General features: G+C 54.1%; 1 protein-coding gene across 3 annotated transcripts; it reads left to right on the plus strand.

The window, feature by feature from the left end:
* Positions 1-3,179: 3,179 nt before the first annotated feature.
* FGR (FGR proto-oncogene, Src family tyrosine kinase) lies at positions 3,180-22,544 on the plus strand. Of its 3 annotated transcripts, none has more exons than XM_032390231.1 (13): positions 3,180-3,297; positions 10,537-10,599; positions 11,562-11,791; positions 12,285-12,387; positions 13,197-13,295; positions 17,279-17,382; positions 17,630-17,779; positions 18,502-18,657; positions 18,735-18,914; positions 19,433-19,509; positions 19,753-19,906; positions 20,691-20,822; positions 20,933-22,544. In XM_032390231.1, the coding sequence occupies exons 3-13, from the start codon at positions 11,575-11,577 to the stop codon at positions 21,139-21,141; spliced, it is 1,581 nt and encodes a 526-aa protein (XP_032246122.1). In that variant the 5' UTR covers positions 3,180-3,297; positions 10,537-10,599; positions 11,562-11,574; the 3' UTR covers positions 21,142-22,544. The 3 variants fall into 3 exon arrangements, with proteins under 3 accessions (XP_032246122.1, XP_032246142.1, XP_032246132.1); XM_032390251.1 differs by having other exon boundaries at positions 11,565-11,791; XM_032390241.1 differs by lacking the exon at positions 3,180-3,297 and adding an exon at positions 9,885-9,908.
* The last annotated feature ends 684 nt before the right edge of the window (positions 22,545-23,228 follow it).

The following is a 23,228-nucleotide window of genomic DNA, read 5'->3' on the forward strand; positions in this document are numbered from 1 at the left end:
GATCAAGAGATTCATAGACAATAAGCAATGAGCTGAGAAATATACCATTTTAGATTGTGACAACTGCCATGAAGGAGACAAACTAGGTGCCCAGAGCAAGAATGAGGGGACCTGGGGTGCCTGGGTGGCTCAGTTGGTTAAGCGGCTGCCTTCGGCTCAGGTCATGATCCCGGGGTCCTGGGATCGAGCCCCACATTGGGCCCCCTGCTCCGCAGGAAGCCTGCTTCTCCCTCTCCCTCTGCCTGCCTCTCTGCCTACTTGTGCTCTCTCTCTATCTCTCTGTCAAATAAATAAATAAAATCTTAAAAAAAAAAAAAAAAGAATGAGGGGACCTCTTCAGATGGGGTGGTCAAGGAAGGCTTCTCTGAGGAGGTGGCACTTCAGGTCAAAGATACACAGGAGCCAGTACTGTGAAAAGCAAGAAGTGTGTCCTAGGAAGAAGGAACAGCATGTGAGAAGGCCCTGAGGCAAAATTCAATGTTTTTCTGGGAACTGAGAAGGATTCCAGTGTAGCTGAGGAGGAAGATGGCCCTAGTGGGACCACAGAGGGAGACAGGGACAAGGCACACAAGGCCCAGGAGGCCATGACAAGGCACTTGAGTTTTATTATTCTTTATTCTTATTGCCTTTTATTTTATGTTTATTATTCCAAGCAAACTGGAAGGTAAGCCATTGGAGAATTTTAAGTGAGGAACTTATGTGGTCCAATTTGTATTTTTTTTTTTAAGATTTTTTATTTATTTATTTGACAGAGAGAGACACAGCGAGAGAGGGAACACAAGCAGGGGGAGTGGGAGAGGGAGAAGCAGGCTTCCCGCTGAGCAGGGAGCCCGATGCGGGGCTCGATCCCAGGACCCTGGGATCATGACCGGAGCCGAAGGCAGACGCTTAACGACTGAGGCATCGAGGCGCCCCCCAATTAGTATTTTAAAAGAATAAGCGGGGCGCCTGGGTGGCTCAGTCAGTTAAGTGGCTGCCTTTGGCTCAGATCATGATTTCAGGGTCCTGGGACCAAGCCCCCCCCAATCCCATCGTGCTCTCTGCTCAGCGAGGAACCAGCTGCTCCCCCTCCCTAACCTTCCCCCACCCATGCTCTCTCTCTCACTCAGTCTTCCAAATAAATAAATAAATAAATAAATAAATAAATAAATAAAATCTTTTTTTTTTTTTAAAGATTTTATTTATTTATTTGACACACAGAGAGAGATAGAGAGCACAAGCAGGGGGAGCAGCAGGCAGGCAGAGGGAGAGGGAGAAGCAGGCTCTCCCCTGAGCAAGGAGCCTGATGCGGGGCTGGATCCCAGGACCCTGGGATCATGACCTGAGCCGAAGGCAGCCGCTTAACCAACTGAGCCACCCAGGCGCCCCAAATAAAATCTTTTTTAAAAAAAATAAATAAAAGTATAAGCAGTTTTGTTCTTCCATTCATTTGCTCATTCGGCCATTGATTCTTGAATTTTTTTCATTCATTCTTTACGTCTTACCTTCAATTATTTATTCATTGGGCTTTCATTTGTTCACCTGTTAGTTCCTTTGTTCCTTGATTGATTCATGCATTCCTATGCCCAGAGAACGTGCTTCTCTGTGCCAGTACGACTCTGGGTGCTGGGAGCATTGACAAGAGTCCGAGTCAGTCCTTGCCCTCAAGGAAAACCCAGGAACCAGGGGTCACCAGGTAGAAGGTGCTGAGTACTCTGCTGGGGATGGGGGTGGCAGTCAGGGAAGGCCTCCTGAGGAGCCAGAACTTAAAGGATGACAGAGAGAGACTGGTAGATTGGGGGATCCCTTAGGGACAGGGACCAGTCTCATTAATCTCTGTGTCCCCTAAGCCTGGTACCTGACAGGCAATGATAAATATTTGTTTGTTCATTGAACCTGTGGACCAATAGCCGGTTAGGGAGTGCTTGCTGGTGGCTGTGATGCCACCCAGCTAAGGTGAGGCCACCATTCCCAAGTCCCTGCACCTCTACCTCCTCCCCTGCGTCTTTCTCCTCGTCCCTCCTTCCATTTTCCTAAGAGAAAACATTCTTACCTACATCCCACAACCACATTGGGACATACCTGAGCATGCATGCACACGCGTGCACGCTCACACACTCACGCACACACACACAGACATTCACACACATCCCTGCTCATACATAGAAACACATGTGCCTGCAAAATGTGTCCCAATTGTTGATTACAAAATTGCAGTCGTCGATTTCATTGCCTAAAATCACACACACACACACACACACACACACACACACACACACCTGTGCTCACACACCCTCCCTGCCTTCCCATCATATCCCAATACACATACTTCTCCACCAAACAGCCCTCCCACACACACATCTCCTCCTCCCCAGAGGAGGAGGGTTCTCCTGGTCCTTGATTTAAAGCTGAAGAAGTAACAGTGGTGGGAGGTAGGATTGAACCCCAGGTATGTGTGTGTGGGGGGGTGTCAGGGAGCCCTCCTAGTCACATAGGCTGGAACTGTGCTAAAGGATGACACTCAGTTTCTCTAAATCTTGGGTGTGTATGTGGCGGGGGGTGGCTGTCATGCTTCCCCTTCCTCAGTGTGGCCTGAGACCTGCTTCCTCTGAAAAGCAAGCTCCTGAGAGAAGGGTCCCCCGCTGCTCCGCACCGTCCTACATCCCTGTGCCCCCACTTGTCCGGCTCCTGAGGGAGGCAAGGCAAGGTGATTGGCTCCGCGCAGTGGTTCTGGTGACAGCAATCTGAAGTCCACGGGCTGTGGAGAACTTGGGTAAGGCCTGCCCGCATCTGGTCCTCAGTTTTCCCAGCTGCGAAAAGGGGGTGGGGGATGCGCTTCAGTGACAGAGAAAAGTTGCTTCTTAACCTGAAATCCACCCAGTCTAAAACAGCAGGTGCTTCTGGGGCTGAGGAACCTGCCCCTTTGGAGGGGACCTTTGGGAAGGCTGCCCTGGGGGCTCAGGTCTGGGGCAGGCGCTGGGGTGCAGGGAGAGGGCTGGGAGAGCCCAACCCCCCCGTCACCCGGGGGAGGCTGGAAGTGGGAGCGGGCGGGCCCGGGATCTGAGGGGCCCCTCCCCCCTCGGGCAGCCGGCTTGGGGCTGGGGCGTGACTGTGAGTTCTCCCCGCCGCCGCCGCCGCAGGGCTTCAATAAGAGAAGTCCGAGGCGGCTTCCTCCTCCGGGCCCAGAGCGGGCGGCGGTCAGAGGCCGGCAGCTCCCCAGTCCCCCCCCCCCGTCCCCCACAACGTCTGCACTCGCGGCTGCTGGGAGCCCGGCCGGCTCGCCTGGGGTCCGTCCGAGGCGGCCTCCCCGGGGACCAGGTAGGCGGCCGTCAGGTGGGGCTGGACCGGCCGCGCGGCGCCCCGCCTCCGGCCCGCCCGCGCCCCGGTGGGACGGCTGGGGAGGGGGGCTGGGGGGGAGAGGCTGAACTGGAGGAGGAGGGACCTCACCCCCGAAAAGGACCTCAAGAGGAGAAGTTAGGAGACCTGGAGAAGGAAACGGATAAAATCTGGGGAGGGGGGCTGAAGGAATATGAGGAAAGCAGATTAAAGGGACCCCCTAAAAAGGTCTGGTAGGAAAAAACGGAGGGAACCTGTAGAGTGAAATTAATACAATTTGGGAAGGGGGCTGAGTCAGGGGAGAGGGTCTAAGGAGACCCTCCCAAAGGGGCTGGGGAATAAACTGAGGGGACATTGAAAGTGAGGGTCTGGGGAGAAGCTGAGCGTTCTGGAAGAGGGGAACTAGGTGTGGGGATGGGGCTGAGAGGACCAGGTGAGGGAGTTGGCTGGAGGAGGTCAAGGAGAACCATTTCTGGAGGGTGCAGAATGTGGGGCACAATTCCGGGGGTCTGGTGGGGCGGGGAGGCTGCCAAAATTGCAGCCCCCTAACGCGCCCGCCCCCGCGCTGGTGGGCGGGTCCCGGATGGCGAGGGGACTCCTCCAAGGCGCTGGAGGCGTGGGTCCCGGCTTCCTGGGGAAGTCCCCGCCCTCAGCAGGGATGGGCCTCTCTGGGTGCCCCCTTCCCGCCCCCAGTGGCGGTCTCGGTCCACGTTCCCCCTGGGATCCGGGAATTGCTGGCAGCCCCGACGGAAATCCTGCTTTTGACCGCAGTTGCCCGGAGAGGCTGTCTCCGTAGCAACCAGAGGGTGGAGAGGCAGAGCCCCGCGCTTCACGCTTCGCTGCTGTTGGGCGCGTTGCCCACGCAGCCCCCTTTGGTACCCCGTCCGCCCCCATTTTGGGTCCTCAGTCAGGGCAGGTTTCTGGACAGAAGGGTAAGGCAATGATGCTCAGTTCAGGCATCCTGGCGTGAGGATCTGCAGTCGCAGGGACTTAGCCAGGCTGGGCCCTTGATTGCTGTGTGACTTTAGACAAGTTACAGGGCTTCTCTGGGCCTTATTTTCCTCATTTGAATTTGGGGGGAAATTACCTTTGACCGTACTCAGCCCCCATCCCCCACCCCATCCCAAATCCCCAGAATCAGGTGTTTAGAAAGCAGTTTTTGCAGTGTCCTGGAGGGTTAAGAGTTATTACTGACCAAGGGGGGATCCTTTCCTTCACCCTCTCAAAAGCATGGAGGGGGTACAGAAAGCCCGTCAGGGCCTCCAGGACCAGCACACAAGTGACATCTAATAAATAAATGTTTGTAGATCTGTTGAAGTCCCGTACTGGGAAAGTTGGCAGGTTTGAGGTCTGTCCCCAACCCCTATGGTACCACACCCAGTGATCCCTGACTCTTTCGGCATCCTTCCATCTGTGATGGTAGTGGGAGAGCAGGGCTCTGTTCTCACTTCACAGATAGGAAGAGGGAGGTTCAGCAGTCAAGGACTGACGGGGCCAAAAGTAGGGACTCGGAATCCAGAGCATCTTGTCCCCGATGTGATGAAAGAAGTAGCCAGAGCTGAGGCCCGAGTTCCCTCCTCATCCCTACTAGACCCCTTGTAGCCTTGTGGATGGGGGAGTGGGTGGCTGGCAAATGGTGGGAGGTGTGGCAGTCATGGGCTGCATGAACCCAGTCGGCCTGAAGCTGTGAGTGAGGTGTCAGAGTGTTTGTGAGTATGGTTTGGGCTTTGAGTGAATAAGCATGAGCCTGTGAGCATATGTGTGGGTGTTTGGGTGTTCTCTACAGCCACCTGGAGCTAATGTGGCAAAGGAAGTGGCCAGACCTTGGGAGGCTGGGTAGGGGGACCCCAGAGCTGGGGAAGGAGAAGCCAGGGCCCTTTGTGCACCAAGCAGACCAGCAGACCACCTGGTTTGAGGATTTGGGCTGATATAAGGTGGAACCAGGGGAGGAGGCTTCCTGTCTGGCCGCACTAGAATCTAGACTCCTATTCCCTCAGCTCCCCTGGACCACCCATGGCTCCCATCTCCTCAAAATCTTGAATACCTACAGACCCTTAGAAGCTGGTGGGTGACTTCTCAGCAACAGATGAGAAACCACCTTTACCCACACAAGTGGAGAAAATTCAGCTGACACCTTCAGGATCATGTGGGGGATAAAGCTAGTGTGGCAAAGATTAGGGCCCCTCCCTCACATGCCCCCACCACACCTGGCCCACAAGTGGTATAATCAGACTGGGGTATGTCTTCTTAGGCCCTGGGTGTTAGGGGTGGGGTGTTATAAGGCCTCAAGAAAGAATGGTGTGGGATGGTTAGAGGTTCAATGAGAGGTGAGGCCTCCATGAAAGAGTTGGGGGTTAGTAAGAAACTGGAGTTCAGTGAGGGGCGGAGGGCCTCTGCGGGTGAGGGGATGGAAGCCTTCAGTCAGAGGGCTCCGGTCTCCATGAGGGCATGGGGCGCAGTGCGGCTGAGACTTGGGCCCTGCCCCTGGGCAGCGCAGAGCCCTGAAGAGTAGCCGGAACTCTTGCAGGATGGTGGTTTCCTGCTGCTGCCCAAAGTCCCAGTTCCCTCTTTCTGAAATCCCCCAGGCAACTGAGCAAGCTCAGCCCTCCCACCTCACCCTGGGAGCTTCTCTTCTCCGCCCTGCCGCTCCCCCTCCCTGGGCCGTGGAGGGGCCTTCCTCAAGGGAAGGGAGCGGAAGTGAAAGTTCACTGAGCACCAGCTGTGGGCCTGGTGCTTTCACATTTGATGCTCAGAAGCAACCCCATGAGGTAGAGATTTATATTCCTATTTTCTAGGCAAAGAAGCTACAGCTCAGAGAGGTGAACCGACTTCCCCAAGCTAGTTGTCAGGCCGTGTAGAATTAAGCTTAAATCTGTCTCCAGGTCCCACAGATACTTGGCAGGGGTTAGGGGGCACAGGACATCCTGGGTCTACATCAAAGCCCTGACGTGGCTTCGGGAAGTGTGGACCTCAAGAAAGGATGGGTGGGCCTGGGGCTCCTATGTTGAGGAGCAGGGCTAAGCCGGAGGCAGACTCCCCGCTGAGGGGCCAGCTGCCATATGGCCGGGGTGGTATGTTCACTTGGCCGTGGGCTGGAAATATGACGTATACTCGTCAGGGACAGCGTGACCTCCTGTGTGGGCTCTGAAGAGCACAGGCACGGTGTGAACCGAACTCTGGACCTGAATCAATGGTCCTGGTGCTTTGCTGCTTACGGTCTTCAGCCTCATTTGGCCACTGTTCACTGGGTAAGAGGCACGTCTTTTTGAGCCTTCCCAGCAGCTGCACTGAAGGTACGGACGCAAAAACTGAGGCTCGGAGGGCTGATATCATTCATCCAGGGGCCCAGAGCTAATAGTGTCATATAAAGAATAGGGGTGCGTGGCTGGCTCAGTCGGTAGAGCATGCGACTCTTGATCTGGGAGTCATGAGTTCAAGTCCCGTCTGGGGCATAGAGCTTACTTAAAAAAAAAAAAAAAAAAAAGTAAAAGAACAGAGCTGGGGAGGGCCACCCAGAGGGAGATGTTGAAGGCGGGAGCACCCTGGTCCAGGGTGGGCCTCAGCTCTACTACCTACAACCTGATCTCGACACAGATGCTTCCAGTAGCTCTGGAAGCTAACTCTAACTCCTATCAACCAGATGTTTAAGAGGCATAAACAGACCCGGGTCCCTGCAGTGACCAGAATGCTGGTGGCCTCCCCTCTCTGGGCTGTAAGGGGGACTGAGAGCATGTAGCACAGGGCCTGGCACGTTGTAGGTGCTCTTGAAGGGACACGCATTATTGCTTCTGCTAGGGCTGCCAAATAGAACAGTGCTTAGAGTGGGATTGGAGCCAAATGGATTGGGATTGCGTTTAAGCCTCCCCTTGCTGTGTGATCGCTGCGACTCAGTTTGCTTATCTGTAAAAGATGGGTAGTAATAAAAGCTACTTCCTGGGGTAACTAAATGAGATCATGGATGGCAATTGCTTGGCACAAGGCCAGGCACTAAGTATTTAATAAATTAGAAATTTTAGACTAATAGTTATTGCCACCCAGACTTCTAGGAAGTCAAATCACTGTCCGCAGAGTTGGTGGCACCACTTAGGATCTGAGGTGGACGGGGACGGAGAGTCCTAGGGGCCATCTGTCTGCAGATGCCTGAACACAGAGGACCCAACCTGCTGCTTCTGCCTTTTCTCCTCTGCCTTTGACTCTTTAGTTCCCCGAGTTTCTCTTAATTTCTACCTTTCTCTTTTTCGGTCTCTGTATCTCTGTTGTCTTTCTGTTTCTCATTTCTGTCTCTGTTTGTCTCTTTCTTTTTATTCCTTCCTGGCAGCGAGCTGCTGGAGCCAGCTAGCGCTGGCTCTGGGGAGCTGATTGTGTGAATCTCCTCCGAGCGCAGCGTTCAAGAAGTCACCTCGGTTACTTGAAATCAGCCATGGTGGGAATATTTATACAACGGAAATCAGCAAATGCTACAAGTCAGGGCCTTTTTTTTTTTCCCTTTGAGAGTCAGTATGCCAGCACACCACACTGGGCTTCTCTTTGTCTCTCTGTGTCTCTCAGTCCCTGTCTCTCTGTCTCTGCCTTCTCATTCTCTGTCTCTCCCATCTCTTTCTTTCCTCTGACAAAGCCGCGTGAGTGTGGTCACGTCCAGCGTGCCCCCCCACCAATGCCTTGGACCATGCAGATGCCAGACCCGGTGCCCCACCCCCTCACCCCACATCTCCCCAACCCCTTCAGCATACTGGTGCCCAGAGAGCCTTGCCTAGCCCTGGACTTTGGTCCCCAGCAGGCTGGGGAGTGCCAAGTCCTGAGAGCTGCTCCCCACTGCCTGTTCCCCACACTGTCCGCCCTGCCCGGGCTCTTCCTCAGCCCACAGAACCCTCTGCCTCCTCCTCAGAGGCTCACCGTTTCTGAACCCCCCACCCCAACCCCATTCCAAGCATGCAGAATTTGGGACTCCCATTAGGCTGACTTAAAAATGTTGTGGTTGGGGGGTTGCCTGGGTGGCTCAGTCGGTGGAGCATGCGACTCTTGATCTCGGGGCTGTGAGTTCGAGCCCCACGTTGAGCCTATAGCCTACTTAAAAAAAAGAATAAAAAATAAATAAAAATGTTGTGGTGATATTTATCTGGGTATTTTGGGAAGTGGCAACCTTGTATCAATGTGGGGACCCAAGAGGTTGTACAAATCTGTGTCTCTTTTAGAGAGGTGCTGTGTGTGGGTCTGTGACTTGGGAGAGGGCTCTGTATATCTCAGTGTGTCCCTCCGGGGGCTCTGGACCTCTGTGAGTGCTGGCAGGAATGGCTGTAATTATCCGTGTCTGTGACCAGAAGATGGAGAGAAGTGGCTCAGATTCTGGAGCCAAATGTCAGGATTCATCATGTGTGTGACCTCGGGCTGGTCTCTAAAACTCGTTGTGCCTCAGTTGCCTTATCAATGATAGTAATACGTCAGAGTGTTGTTACGAGAATAAAATGCAGTCGTGTATGTCAAGTGTTTAATGCAGTGGCTGGCACCTAGTGAGCGCTATAAATCCTGTCTATACTGTTCTCGTGGAGAGGCGGTGCGTGTGGGGTGCGTGTGTGCACGTGTGTGTGCAGGTGGGTGAGGGCCGGGGGCGTGCGTGTGTGCGGATGTGGCTATCCTTGAAGATGTCTGTCTAGAGAGGAGCTGTGTGTAGCTGAGGTAATGTGTGCGTCCAAGAATGTGTCAGGAGGGCTGTGTGCATCTGGGTGTAGGCCCTGTGTGCCATTCGCGATGGGTCGGTGTCTTCCCGTGAGAAGACCTCCATTCTCACCCTGTAACCTTTGTTTTCATCTTACCCCCATCTGTCCCCTCGGTGCCTGAAATCCCTTCGTGCCCTGCGTCCTGGATGCCCCCCACCTCCACCTGAATCCTGTCCCTGGCCTGACTAGCCCTCAGCGTCTTGGAGCCTTTCAGACACAGTGGTTGCACCCCAGGGGAGGGGTCCTGAGGTGAAGATCACAGCAATGGCTTAGTGAACATAGGCTATTTTAGGGCTCTCACCACAGCCCGCCTCACTGTTCACCAGATGGGTGTCACTCCCCTACACACACCAGAGAACAGTTACAGTGACGAGCAAGAGGGGCTGGTGGGTCTAGAGTAGAGGTCAGGGCATTGATGTGACAGAGCCATCGGCTAGGCAGCTGGATCTGGTTGGAGCCAGGAAGCCTTCCTGGAAGAGGTGAGTATACTCAGTAGGAGGAGCAGGACCCAGAGAGAAGAGGAGGAGGATGTCCATAAGGGAACTGGACTTGGGTGTCAAGAAAGGCAAGGCGGGGACACCTGTCACAAGGGTCCTGAGCCCCTCTGGGGGAAATCAGGGTTCACTGGGTTGGCCCCACCCTACCACTCTCCATTGCTCTCACATCTTAAGAAACCCTCTCCCCAGCAGTTCCTCTCTAAGTGTTGCAATGGCAGAGTTTCTGGTGGGCCCTTGCTCAATGATCTGCCTGTCCTGTTGCTCAGAGGACATAGCTTTCAGGAAAGTCTCGGCTCGCGTGGAGGCTCCCCAAGGGATCCTGGTGGCCCTGGCTTCTGACCTGGGGCTTTACCTGGTGTGGGGATAGGAGCGAGCTCTGGAGGTAGGTGTCCACCTTCACCTTGCCACCAGCCATAACCCTGGGGCTGCGGGGGCTTACGGAGCCCCGGGTGGGAGCAGAGGCAGTATGCAGAGGAAGGCTCGCTTTTAGGAGCCCGTGACTGGGGAGGAGGGGGCCTGTGAGTGAGCTGGGCATGGCTTGATAGAAATCCAATGAAAGCGGTGGGTCTAACACAAAAAGATAAGTATCTGAGTAGGAGTCTGTCACCCTCAGAGGCAGCGCGTGTGGCTACGTATGCGTGCGTGTGTGTACCTGTGCATCCGAGCTTGGGCTTGTGTGAGAGTTCGTTTGTGTTAGTGTGCTGGTGTTGTTGGTGAGCACACTCGTGCAAGTGTATGCTGTGGGTGTGGGTGTGTGACTGTGTGCTGGTGTGTGTTGGTGAGTTGGTGTGTCAGGTGGATATGAGTGTGAGAGAGTTGGTGTGGGTGGTGTGTCCTGTGTGAGGGTAGATGTGTAAGTTCGCCAGGGGCGGTGGGAAGGAAAACGGAGGCAGAAGTCATGCAGGGACCGAGCCCAGGCCTGGCTTCCTGAAGAGGGCAGAAGCTGACAGCTGGCTTGCAGGAACCTTGGGCGAGGCTTCATCTTCCATGTCCTTCTCTCTCGCCCTCAGGTCTCGGGCCCCTCCCAAGGACCATGCCGCAGCCCTGCTGACCCAGGAGTAGGGACCTGAAGGGTGAGTGGGGAGAGTGGGGACGGAGGGCTTTCAGGGTCAGGAAAGGGGGTGGGGTGGCCTCCCTGAGCCCCACAACTCATCACAGCCCCCTCCTCCTCCAAGAGCCCTGTTGCTAGGTAACAGATGGGGGAGCCACAGAGAGACAGCTTGAGAGGCCAGAGGCTGGACCCACAACAGGAAATGGCCTTGATCCCCTTCTGCAGGGACTCTTCAGGTGCAGACACACAGAGCCCTCACACACACTCACACACAAACATGTCTCGGTACCTAGACATGCACGGACACAGAGGGAGACACACACACACAGACAGTCACGCATACTCACGCAGATACACACACACACAGTCACGCATACTCACGCAGATACACACAGACAGGCGCGTATGCACCCACACGGGGCTACGCACGTGGTCATACACACCGACACAGAGGCACCTACTCGCACAGAGATCCACACACACACACACACACACACACAGGAACACACATACACACTTCCACAGAAAGACACGAACACACGCAGAGCCATCACGTGCACGGAGACACGTACCCACACTCATACTCACACAGACACACAGACATTCACGGGAGGCTGCACACACAGACACACCCACAGGCAAACTCACAAATACTTAGAGACACACAAAAGACACGCATATGCAAGCCTCTGAAGAAGTCACAAAAACACAACGTATTGAAGCAAGAGGAGGCAAAAATAGATTATCAATAAACACAGCAGCGTCCCAAAGCAGAAAACCAGCCCACGAAGGGTATACATTTTCTCTGCAAACATATGGCAGCCGCTGGGAGGGAGACCCAAAGGTAGCCTTGCCTCACCTTTACCCTTCACCGGGGAGGACCCCGAGAGGGAAACTGCATGCCTGCATGAGTGTGTGCGTGCACGTGTACGTGGGGGGCCTATCTGGCAGGGGCCCCAGAGTGAGCCCTACCCCGTTCTGTAGCAGGGCACCTGGAATGGGCTGTGTGTTCTGCAAGAAGTTGGAGCCGGGGCTCAAGGAGGATGTTGGCCTGGAAAGGGACTTCAGGGGCAGTGGGGCTGTGGACCGCTATGGCCCTGACCCTACTCAGGCCCGGACTGTGTCCTCCTTTGCCCATATCCCCAACTACAACTTCCCCACTCAGTCCACCAGCCATGCCTTCCTTGATGGGGGCGCCATCAGGAGCATCTCCGGTGAGTCTAGTGGGCTGGAGGCGGGCACTGCCTGGCCCCTGGGAGAACCTGGGGGAAAGGGAGACATCTTTAGGAGGCTCCAGTATGACGTGGGAGATACCGACTTTCAGAGTACAGTCTGAGGGAGAATGTACAGCCCTACCTCAGGAACCCTGGTCTGAGGGGAAGACAGCTCTGTTCCCATCTGAGAGAGGGACCCTGATGACAGGCCCAAGTGGGAAGTCTTGGTGAGGAAGAGGAGGAATGCGTGACTTGGGGACTCCCCATGGTGTGAGGGATGGGCTGGAAACCATATGCCCTGAATCCGTGGGGAGCCAAGCTGCGAAGCCCAAATCAGAACTGCACTGGACTCCAAAGGCCTTTGGGAACCAGGGACTGCAGCCGTGGGGAGGCACAGAGCCTGGCTGGGGAATAGGACTGGGGGGGCGGTGTGCAGGTCCCTTGGAGCCCCCTGCCCCATGCCCTACTCTGCTGAGTAGCCCTGACTCTGCAGGGACTGGGGTGACCCTGTTCATCGCCCTGTATGACTATGAGGCCCGGACAGAGGATGACCTCACCTTCACCAAGGGTGAGAAGTTCCACATCCTGAACAACACGTAAGTAACCAGGCCACCCGGCTCAGGACATGGCCGGGGCTGGTAGCAGGACCCAGAGAGGAATCTTACCTGGTCCCTCAGAAAGCTCCAGCCTAGCTGGGGACACAGATACAGGACAGTAACAATTCTGAGTAATCATTACTATGTAGGGGGAGCATGAGGACATATGGGCCCAGAAAGAACACTAAATATGGTCTCGAGGCTAGTGATCAAGGCAGGCTTCCCGGAGGAGGTGATTTCTAAGGTGAGACTAGAAAAAATCAATAGATGTTGAAAGAAGAGGTGAGAAAAGAGGAAGAGAGAGTGAGAATGAGAATAAATGTGACTTCCGGAAACCACCAAGTGGTCATTCAGTCTACGTGGATCATAAAGTATGAGGTGTAGAATGGAGAGAGCAGAAGCTGGAGAGGCAAGTGGAAACAGATTCTGCAGGGTTTTTTAAGCCATGTTGAAGAATCTAGATTTTATCCAGAAGGCAATATATAGTCACTGGTGGTAGGGGAGGATTTCAGTGGGGAAGTGACTGAGTTAGCTGTCCACTGCCCACCCAAACCCCAGCCCAGCTGAGGAGCCAAAGGTGAAAGCCAAGAGGCCCACACATCCCCAGACATGTTGCTTCTGCAGGGAAAATTCTCCTGGGGTAGCTTCAGTGGCTGAGAGCAGAACAGACAAAAGCCCTGGGGTGTGTGTGTGTGTGTGTCTAAGGTGAGGGGCTGGCAGGCTCCACCTGACCCTTCGCCTGGCCCTGCCTGGCCCCAGTGCTCCAGGGGGCTGGGCTGCCATTGACCCCCTGTGTCCTGTGTCTGCAGTGAGGGTGACTGGTGGGAAGCCCGGTCTCTCAGCTCCGGACAAACTGGCTACATTCCCAGCAACTACGTGGCCCCTGTGGACTCCATCCAGGCCGAAGAGTGAGTAGGGGGTGGGAGATGGCTATCCCTATGGACAGGACAGGACCCTGGAGTCCAAGGCCACCTCTGAGTCACAGCCCCACTCAGCCTATCTTCTTACCTATATTTCTGTGAGGTCATTGTGAGAATAAGAGAAGAGAATAATGATGTTTATGACAGTAAATATTTATGTAGCACGTCCTATGTTCTGGGCACTATTCAAAGTGCTTTCTGTGTATTAACAGAGTTAGAAACTAATATTATCCTGCTTGATGAATGAGGCAAGTGAGGCACAGAGAAATTAAATATCCTACCCAAGTTCACATGGCTAGTAAGTAGGTGGAGTTGGTATTTGAACCCAGATAGTCTGGCTGCACTTGCAAAGCATTATACATATTGACTCTCAGCGATAACAACAGCATAATGAGCTATTAAAAAATTGTAAAATGCTACACAAATGCAAGAGGATATTACTTAGAATTAATTCTGTTAAAGGGGCGCCTGAGTGGCTCAATCAGTTATGCATCGGACTCTTTTTTTTTTTTAAGATTCTTTTATTTATTTTAGAGAGAGAGAGCACGAGCAGAGGAGGGGCAGAGGGAGAGAGAGAGAGAAGCAGATTCTCCGCTGAGTGCAGAGCCCGATCCCATGACCCCAGCGGAAACCAAGAGTTGGACACCCAACCGACTGAGCCACCCAAGTGCCCAGCATCCGACTCTTGATTTCAGCTCAGGTCATGATCTCAGGGTCCTGGGATAGAGCCCTGCATCTGGCTCTGAGCTGAGCGGAGTCTGCTTGTCCCTCTTCCTCTGCCCCTCCCCCCACCGGCACACACACACTCTCTCTCAAATAAATAAATAAAATCTTGAAAAAAAAAAGAATTAATTCTGTTAAGGAGACAGGGAATTATCATTCATGGTGTACCATTATAACCTGAGATATGACGACGGGGACTTTACCCACCTTGAGTCATTTAATTCTCATAGTCACACTATTGATATTATTGTTGTCCCCATTTTACAGATGAGAAAACTGAGGCTCATAAAAAAAACTTTTTAATCTATGTGCACATATACATACATGTATGGGAAAAGAAAAGATTGGAGAGACTGCAGAGTAGGAGTCACCAGGACTTGGTGACTAATTTGCCATTGTGTTTGGGGTATGGGAGGAATCAAGGGTGACCCAAAGTCTTCTTGAGGAACTGAGTGGGTGACGGTGCCATTTGCTAAAGTCGGAAACACAGGAGAAGGTATAGGTATCTGGGTTCTGGTGGGGGGACTTGTTGGGTTGAGATTCGCAGAGAGGAACACCCAGGTAGAAGACACTACCAGCCATTGGATCAGGCTGTACTTTGTATGAGAGGGGCCCGACCCAGGCCAAGCGAGGTGCTGAATTAGCCCAGAGGAAGGGGCAGCTTTTCCTAGTTGGCACTAAGGCTCTTTGTTTGCTGTGGCTCTTGCAGAGGACACCACTGGGCTGGGGTGGAAATCTGGGACTCTTCAGAGTGGAGGTGACAATTAAAGCTGCATGGGAGGGTGAAGGAAGGGGAGGAGAGTGAGAAAGAGATTGATTGGCCCTAGGACCCACCTTTGGAGAAAGCTGCCTCGAAGGAGAAGTTGCTGTTGGAAAACCAGGCCAAGCCAAGTCAGAACAGCCGAGAGGCGGGTGGAGGAGAGGTTGCAGGAAACTAGAAAGGGAGTGTCAGAGGCTGCCGCTGGATTTGGCAATGGGGGTGACCTTGGTGAGTGATCTCTCTGTATGAGGTGGGGGTGGGGGCCAGACAGCAGAGCCTGGGAGGGAGTAGGAGGTGAGGAAGTGGAGACCCAAGTGTGAAGTGCTTTTTCAAGTGAAGGGAAGGTGAGAGATATAGCAGAATGTTGATGGCAAGTTAGGGCTTGGAACAGTTTTTTGGGGGGGGAAGGAAGAAATGGGGGCATATGTAGAGGTTGGTGGGGTGGAGAGGCTGCAGGTAGGGGCGGGTTGGTAGGGGAGAGGTGTCCCTGAGCAGAGGGGAGTGGTTGGGGTCCTGAGCTCAGAGTGGGTGAGGCCTTCATCCAGGAAAAGTGGTAGGAGTCATGGAGGAGAGAAAGGGTGATGATGCAGAAGGTGGGAGGTATGGGGGGTTCAAGCTTGCATCCACAACTTAGAGGTAGTGTCACGAGCCCTGAGAGGCACGCACTGCCGTGTCATGGTTAAGAGCAGTGTTGTGGTTAAGAGTGCAGGCCCTTGAGCAGACAACTGGTGTTCCTATTCTGGCAACATAGCTTAAGAGTGTGTGGCCTTGGGCAAGTTGCTTAACCACTAGGTATCTCCATTTCCTCATCTGTGTAGTGGGAGTTAATAATAGGACCTACCTCACAACATTGTTATAAGAACTAAATAAATACCGAGGCACCTGGGTGGCTCAGTCGGTTAAACATCTGCCTTCGGCTCAGGTCATGATCCCAGGATCCTGGGATCGAGCCCCATGTTGGGCTCCCTGCTCAGCGGGGAGTCTGCTTCTCCCTCTCCCTCTCCCTCTGCTGCTCCCCCTGCTTGTGGCTCTCTCTTTCTCTGTCAAATAAATAAATAAATAATCTTCAAAAAAAAAAAAAAAAGAACTAAATGAATATAATATGTATTAAAGCAGCGCATGACATAAAATAAGCACTGCTATTATTAAGTTAATTATTAAGGAAGTAATTACTATCATGGGTATGGGTGGGGGCAGGGCAGGGCTTTGAAAAAACTTGGGAGCGTGTCCTGTCTACACAGTCCTTCAATAGTTCCCCCTTCCCCATCCTGCCTGCCCGCTTGGACACCCCTCCACTCGCCAATGCCTTCCCTGTTCCCCAAACTGTGCCTAGTACCCAGGTGTGGACTGGCCAATTTATTTATTTATTTATTTATTTATTTATTTATTTATTTATTTATTTAAAAGATTTTATTTATTTATTTAAGAGAGAGAGCGCGCGCGCACACACCCATGGCGGGGAAGGACAGAGAGAGAGAGAGAGAGAGGAAGAGCGCACACATGCATAAGGGAAGGGGAGGGCGGCTTGGAGGGAAGGAGGGGCAGAGAGGGAGAGGGAGAAGCAGGCTCCCCACTGAGCAGGAAGCCTGACACATGGGACACATGGCTCTGGGACACATGGCTCGATCCCAGGACCCTCCGGATCATGACCTGAGTCGAAGGCAGACGCTTAACCTTAATCGACTGAGCCCCCCCAGGCGCCCCAGACTGGCCAATTTAGTAATCAAAGGACATCTGAGTCTCCCGTGGTGCTTGTGGGGCCATTCAGTCTCCCCAGTGTACGTTCACAGTGGATTTAAGGCCACAGTTCAGTCCCAGGAAGAATATCCAAGACAGAACAGGAACGCTTGACACCTGAGGTTGAAGGCGAGACTTGTAAGAACATCCAAATTTCAGAGAGTGGAGGAAAAACAGCAGTCAGAGCCAGGCAGGAGCAGTCAGAAAGAGGGGGAGAGAGGCAGGAAAGGCTGTTGTTTGGAAGTCGCGGGAGGGAAGGGTTCGTGGGTAGGGGTGGTTGTGGGAAGAAGGATCTGAGAGATTGCCTGGGTGGTGGGAAAAGAACTAGGCTGAGCAGCAAAGAATTTCAGGTAGACCTCATCAACCAGTCCTGCAACAAGGTCACTTCCCCTCTCTGAGCCTCAAGTTCCGCATCTACAAAATGAGCCCACGGACGAAGCAGTAGTGAGATGCGTTAAGGAACTTGGTAGCACCCTGATGAGGTCACTAGCGACTGGGGTCTTAGCAATTTTAGTCGAAGAGAAACCCAGAGAGTGGAGAGGAGAAGCCTAACCTATTGGGCACCAACTTCGAGCCCAGCATTCTACGTTCCCCGTCTCTGTGCTTCTCATGATCAGGCTATGAAGCAGGTGTAGGAGCCCCGTTTCGCGAGTGAGGAGATTGAATCTTGGCTAGTGGGGTGGTTTTCCCCAGGAGGCTGAGTTGGGGGTTGAACTGGGTGTCTCTGACTCTCGCTGGCCCTTCCCAACAGGTGGTACTTTGGAAAGATCGGGAGGAAGGATGCGGAGAGGCAGCTGCTCTCCCCAGGAAACCCCCGGGGGGCCTTTCTCATTCGTGAGAGTGAGACTACCAAAGGTGGGGGCCTGGGAAGGGGCAACTGGGAGGCCCAGCTGTTAGGGCGGGGCTGGGGGCAGTAGTGAGGGGCTTGGGTCAGGGCCTGGGCCCAGACTGGGACAGGGGTGGAGGACCAGAGATACGACTGGGACTGGGTTCAGGGGGTGCGTGGCCATCCAAGTTCCGAGTCCCCAGGCATTTGGGCTTCTCGGGCTCTAAGATGGAGAGCGAGGAGGAAAGCAGACTTGAAGGTGACCCTTGCCCACAGGTGCCTACTCCCTATCCATCCGGGATTGGGACCAGGCCAGGGGCGACCACGTGAAGCATTACAAAATCCGCAAGCTGGACACGGGTGGCTACTACATCACCACACGGGCCCAGTTCGACTCGGTGCAGGAGCTGGTGCAGCACTACACTGGTGAGGGCTGGCTTCTAGGGCTGGTGTGTGCTCTGGGTCCCTGAACCGACCCGCTGAGAATTCGGCCCAGGGAGGGAAAGGGGCTCCCAAAGCTGTAGTGGCTGGGGCAGAACTGGAACGCAAGTGTTTGGGTTCCCAGCCCTGGATCCTGCCCCGTAGGATTCCAGAGGAAACAGGTGTGAGGCTGTCGACGTCTGAAGGGCGCCCCCTAATGTCTAGCGGGGCAGGAGGCCGAACAGACCTGACTTGGAGGATGGGCTGTAGGGTTGAGAGGAAGCTGGGAATCAATGCCCAAGTTTCTGCTTTAGTGAGTTAGGCCAAAGGTGAGGTCCATGGAAGGGTGAGGGCCTCATGTCCACACCTTTGTCTCGAGTCCCGAACTCCATTTCTACCTGTCAGAGTCCCACCTTAACCTTGAAGGCCCAGCTGGAGGCCACCTCCTGTGGGAAGGACACAGGTCCCTGCAGGGATCATCTCTCCCTCTTGGTGCCACCTCCTTCCCTGGGCACCAACATGTTCACCTACTCAGTGGGTCAGGTTGCCTTCTGCCCCAGCCTGTGACCTCACCCGTTCCTAGTTCCTTTCCACTGATGGGGGAGGTAGGTGGGGGGAGGGGGGCATTGTGTGTGTGCATGAGATGGGATGAGGAATGTGTGGGGCGTCCTGGCCTGCCTGTGACCTTCAACACCCCCCCACCACCACCACCAACCCCTGCTCCTCAGAGGTGAACGACGGGCTATGCCACCTGCTCTCGGTGGCCTGCGCCACCATGAAGCCGCAGACAATGGGCCTGGCCAAGGACGCTTGGGAGATCAGCCGCAGCTCCATCGCGCTCGAGCGCCGCCTGGGCACCGGCTGCTTCGGGGACGTGTGGCTCGGTACGGAGGTCCCAGGGGCGGGGCGAGGGCTTGGGACATCGGGGAGCCGGCGCTGACGAGCCGCGACCACCTGGCAGGCATGTGGAACGGCAGCACGAAGGTGGCGGTGAAGACCCTGAAGCCGGGAACCATGTCCCCGAAGGCCTTCCTGGCGGAGGCGCAGATCATGAAGATGCTGCGGCACGACAAGCTGGTGCAGCTGTACGCGGTGGTGTCGGAGGAGCCCATCTACATCGTGACCGAGTACATGTGCCACGGTGAGGGGCGGGGTCAGGAGGCGGAGTCTGGGGGGCGGGACTTGGGGCGAAGTTCAGATGGCTGTCTCTGGGGGAGGGACCTGAGTGGCGATCTGTGATGGGACAGGGGACTTGGAGCAGAGTCCGAGAGGGAGGCCGGGATGAGTGAAACCACGCGAGTCCTGGGAGTGGGGGCGGGTCCAAGTTTAGACTAGGCGGGGGCTGGGGGCGGAGCCTCGGTCGTTGCGGGGGTTCAGCTGGTGGGTGGGGCTTGGACGAATGAAGACCGAATCTGTGATGAGGAAGGATCTGGGGCGCAGTCTGAGTGGGGCGTGTCTAGGGGGACGGAGGAGGAGAAGAAACGAGCTGTGGGCAGAGTCTGGGTGTCTGTGCGAGCGAGTCCTGGGCAAGGGCGGGCAACAGGGGGCGGGGCCAAGCTCTGTGCGATGGGAACTGGGTAGGGGCGGAGCCAAGCGAGGGAAGGCTGGCCTGGAGCTGGGGGTAGTCTTGCTGCTGATTTTCTGAGTTCCTTTCCTCAGGTAGCTTGCTGGAGTTCCTCAAGGACCGGGAAGGCCAGGATTTGACACTGCCCCAGTTGGTGGACATGGGAGCCCAGGTAAACTGGGACACCAGCCTTTATTTCAGACTGGCCTCCTATGAACCTCTACAAATCCCTGTGCCCTCAAACACCTGCCCCCTGGAAGTACATACAGTCCCATCCACTGGATCATCTGTGCGACCTGAGGCAGGGCACTGCCCGTCTCTGAGCCTCAGTCTCCTCATCTGGAAAGTGGGGTTTTCAAGTGATCTCTCACACAAGCCATGGTGTTCCCATTTCTCCATACCTTGGCCCCCCTAGGTGGCTGAGGGCATGGCCTACATGGAACGCATGAACTACATCCACCGAGACCTGAGGGCAGCCAACATCCTTGTTGGGGAACGGCTGGTGTGCAAGATCGCTGACTTTGGGCTGGCCCGTCTCATTGAGGATGATGAGTACAACCCCCAGCAAGGTGCCCTGCCTCTCTTCACCTTCCAAGAGCTCCCCAGTGCACCAAGGGGCTGTCACGGGGCTCCACATATTTAGGAACCATTTCCTCCACTCCCAGACCATCTGGGATACTCCCATCCTGATGTAGTAGAAGAGGCAACTCTAGGTTTGAATCCCAGCTCCTCTACTTACTAGCCAAGTGGCCTTGGGCAAGTCACCTAACCTCTGTGAGCTGTTTTTTTCTCATATATAAAATGAAAGTATTCAGAGAAAAGTAAGTCAACAGATATTTATCAAGCACCTACTATATGCCAGGCACTACTATAATTCTCAAGTGAAAAACAATAAAGTGTGATGGTGTGAACTCTGTAGCCAGAATGTCTGGGAGTGAATCCCAGCCACTTATAATAAGCTATGTGATCTGGGAAGTTGCTTAACGAGTCAGTGCCTCCTTTTCCAAATCTGTACAATGGGGATAATAATAGTATCTACCCCACAGGGTTTTTGTGAGGTTTAATGAGTTAATGCATATAAATCACTTTAAAACAGTGCCTGGCAGAGGCATCTGGCTGGCTCAGTCGGTCGGAAGAGCATGGAACTGTTGATCTCAGGGTTGTGAGTTTTTGAAAGTTTATTTACTTCAGTAATCTCTACAGCCAACATGGGGCTTGAACTCACGACCCCAAGATCAGAAGTCACATGCTCTTCTGACTGGGCCAGCCAGGCGCCCCAACATGCCATTCTCTCAATCCAGCTGTTCCTAGGGGCCTCCTCGATGACTTCCCCTTCTCTCCCAATCTCTCCAGGGGCCAAGTTCCCCATCAAGTGGACAGCCCCAGAGGCTGCTCTCTTTGGCAGATTTACCATCAAGTCAGATGTGTGGTCCTTTGGGATCCTGCTCACTGAACTCATCAGCAAGGGCCGAGTCCCCTACCCAGGTTTGCTGGGGTGGGGAGGTGGAAGGGTGGGGCGTCAAGGGAAGGGCTTCCTCCTGGTTTCCTCTTTGGGAGGGGCTAGGCCCCCTGACTGACAGAGCCCCTCCCTCCAGGCATGAATAACCGGGAAGTGTTGGAGCAGGTAGAGCATGGCTACCACATGTCATGCCCCCCAGGCTGCCCAGCATCCCTGTACGAAGCCATGGAGCAGACCTGGCGTCTGGACCCAGAGGAGAGGCCTACCTTCGAGTACCTGCAGTCCTTCCTTGAGGACTACTTCACCTCCACAGAACCCCAGTACCAGCCTGGGGATCAGACATAGTCTGCTTGGGCATCCACCACCTTTCTGGGGTGCCCACCAATCCCTTCCAATCCCCAGGGCTCTGGTCTCAAAGCCCCCAGACTTAGAACCCTATAGGGTCCTACCGTGTCAGAACAAGCAGGCTGCTCTTGACACCATCTAGGGCAACCCACTCATTTTTAAAGATGGAGCCAGTCCAGGCTTAGAGATCGTCCCTCACTCTGGCCCCAAGCACTATTTCTCCCTTTCCCACTTAGGCTCCTACCTCTAGACTCTCTTCCCACCTCTCCCCCAAAAGAAATGCTCAGACCTTGTCTAGTTATTTATAAAACTGTATATCCTTTCCCTCCCTTACCTCCTATCCCTGCTTTTTTATCCTATCATCCCACCCTGAATTCACCTCCTACTCAATTCTCTTGTGTCTGTAAGTTGCAAAGACAGGGAAAGTTTTTGCTGGATCCCTTTCCTGCTGGGTGGACACTGTGGTCCCAGACTAGGGTCCAAGCCCAGGGTGAGGGAGAGGCTTGCTGAGGGCTCACTGCCTCTCTGAATCATGTGTGTGTTTATTGCTTTTTGTAAATAAGAAAAGTGACAATATGAATCCTTGAGCCATGAAAATCCCTTCTGTTAGGGGGAACGGTGGCCAGAGGAAGGTGAGTGTGACTGCTTTGGCTGCCGGGAGGAGGGGGAGGCGAGAGAGTGTGTTTTGGGATACCCAGAAGTCCTGATGCTTGTCCCCATGTGAGTTTAGGACAAGTTGAGAGATGGATACAGAAGATAGGCAATTGGAGCTCAAAATGTCCCCTTCATGACTGAAGCGGCTTTCAATCTGTGTGCAAAGGGTTTGCTAATTCTCTCCTTGATTTCAGCAGATATACCATTCATCACAGGCACAAGAGCAGAACCTGTTAGGCCCCTCTTGACGGGGGCACTGGGGAAGACCACAGTGGACTCTCTGTAGCTCCCCGAAAAAAGACAGAAGGGAGGGGAAGGGAGAGAGGTCTGAGAGCTAGTCTAGCTCATTGGATTTCACGCCAGGCAACTCTGCCCCCTAGGGGGCTTTGGAGAGGGTTGAAGGCAGTTTTGTTGGGTCACAAGGACTGGGGGCTCCTATTGGCAGGTAGTGGGCAGGGATTGGGGGTACTAAACAACCTGCCATGAACCTCTGCAATGAAGAATTGTCCCGTGTCCTTGCTGCCACTTTGAGAGACTCTGGCAGCTGATGTGCCTCCAAGTGGAAACAAAAGGAACAGGGAATGAGGGTTCCCACATCTCCCATCAGGAAATCGTGGACCCCTGACTTCCTAAGGGAACGGACTGGGTGGGGGGCAAGAGTCTGGGAGCTAGGAATCATGGCTGCAACTGGCGAACTATTACTAAGCGTTAACTCTGGGAAGGGCCCTTTGCTTGGCAAGGCCCCAGGAAAACAAACATGAACAAGACCTGTCTCTGTCCCGGAGGAGTTCACAGCCGGGCTGGGGAGAAACAGTAATAATAATAACTCACTTATTAAGTGCTGCATGCCAGATGTGTTTACATACATCTTTTCATTTAATCCAGTTCTGAGTCTGGGTCTATGATCAGCCCCCATTTACAGATGAGGAAACTGAGGCTCCAGGGTTACATGATGTACCAAGGTCACACAGGTGCATGTGACCGGGCTGGGACTTGAACCGAGGCCCATGATCTTTCTGGACTCTGGGCTTTGGGAAGAGATCTTATCTGCCCCAGGTAGATATTGGGAGGATCCTCCTCCCTCTAGATATTGGTAGAAAGGTTCCCTGGAAATCCCCCCACGTTGAGTATCCTAGGGAAAGGGGACAAGGTGGCCAATGCAGATTGAGTTGCCTGTGCTGAGCCCTGTGCTGGGGACCACTGAATGGGAGCAGTAAGATGAAGAGAGGCCAAGTGGCTGCTGAGAGAGATGTCACAGGGGTGGGAGCCTTAGCTCTGCACACTTGAACTCAGGGGCCGTGGCTTCCGAAGAGCCCGTCTCTGGCCGACTAAGCTCACAAGAACCTGCCACACGAGCCAGAGGCCGAATGTGTCCGCCTCCGTGAGTAAGCGGGTAAGCGCCCAGCTCTGGGGCTGAAGTGCCTGGGGTGCAG

The sequence above is a fragment of the Phoca vitulina genome, unplaced genomic scaffold (assembly GCF_004348235.1).
Source record: "Phoca vitulina isolate PV1807 unplaced genomic scaffold, GSC_HSeal_1.0 scaffold2, whole genome shotgun sequence".
Taxonomy (NCBI): domain Eukaryota; kingdom Metazoa; phylum Chordata; class Mammalia; order Carnivora; family Phocidae; genus Phoca; species Phoca vitulina.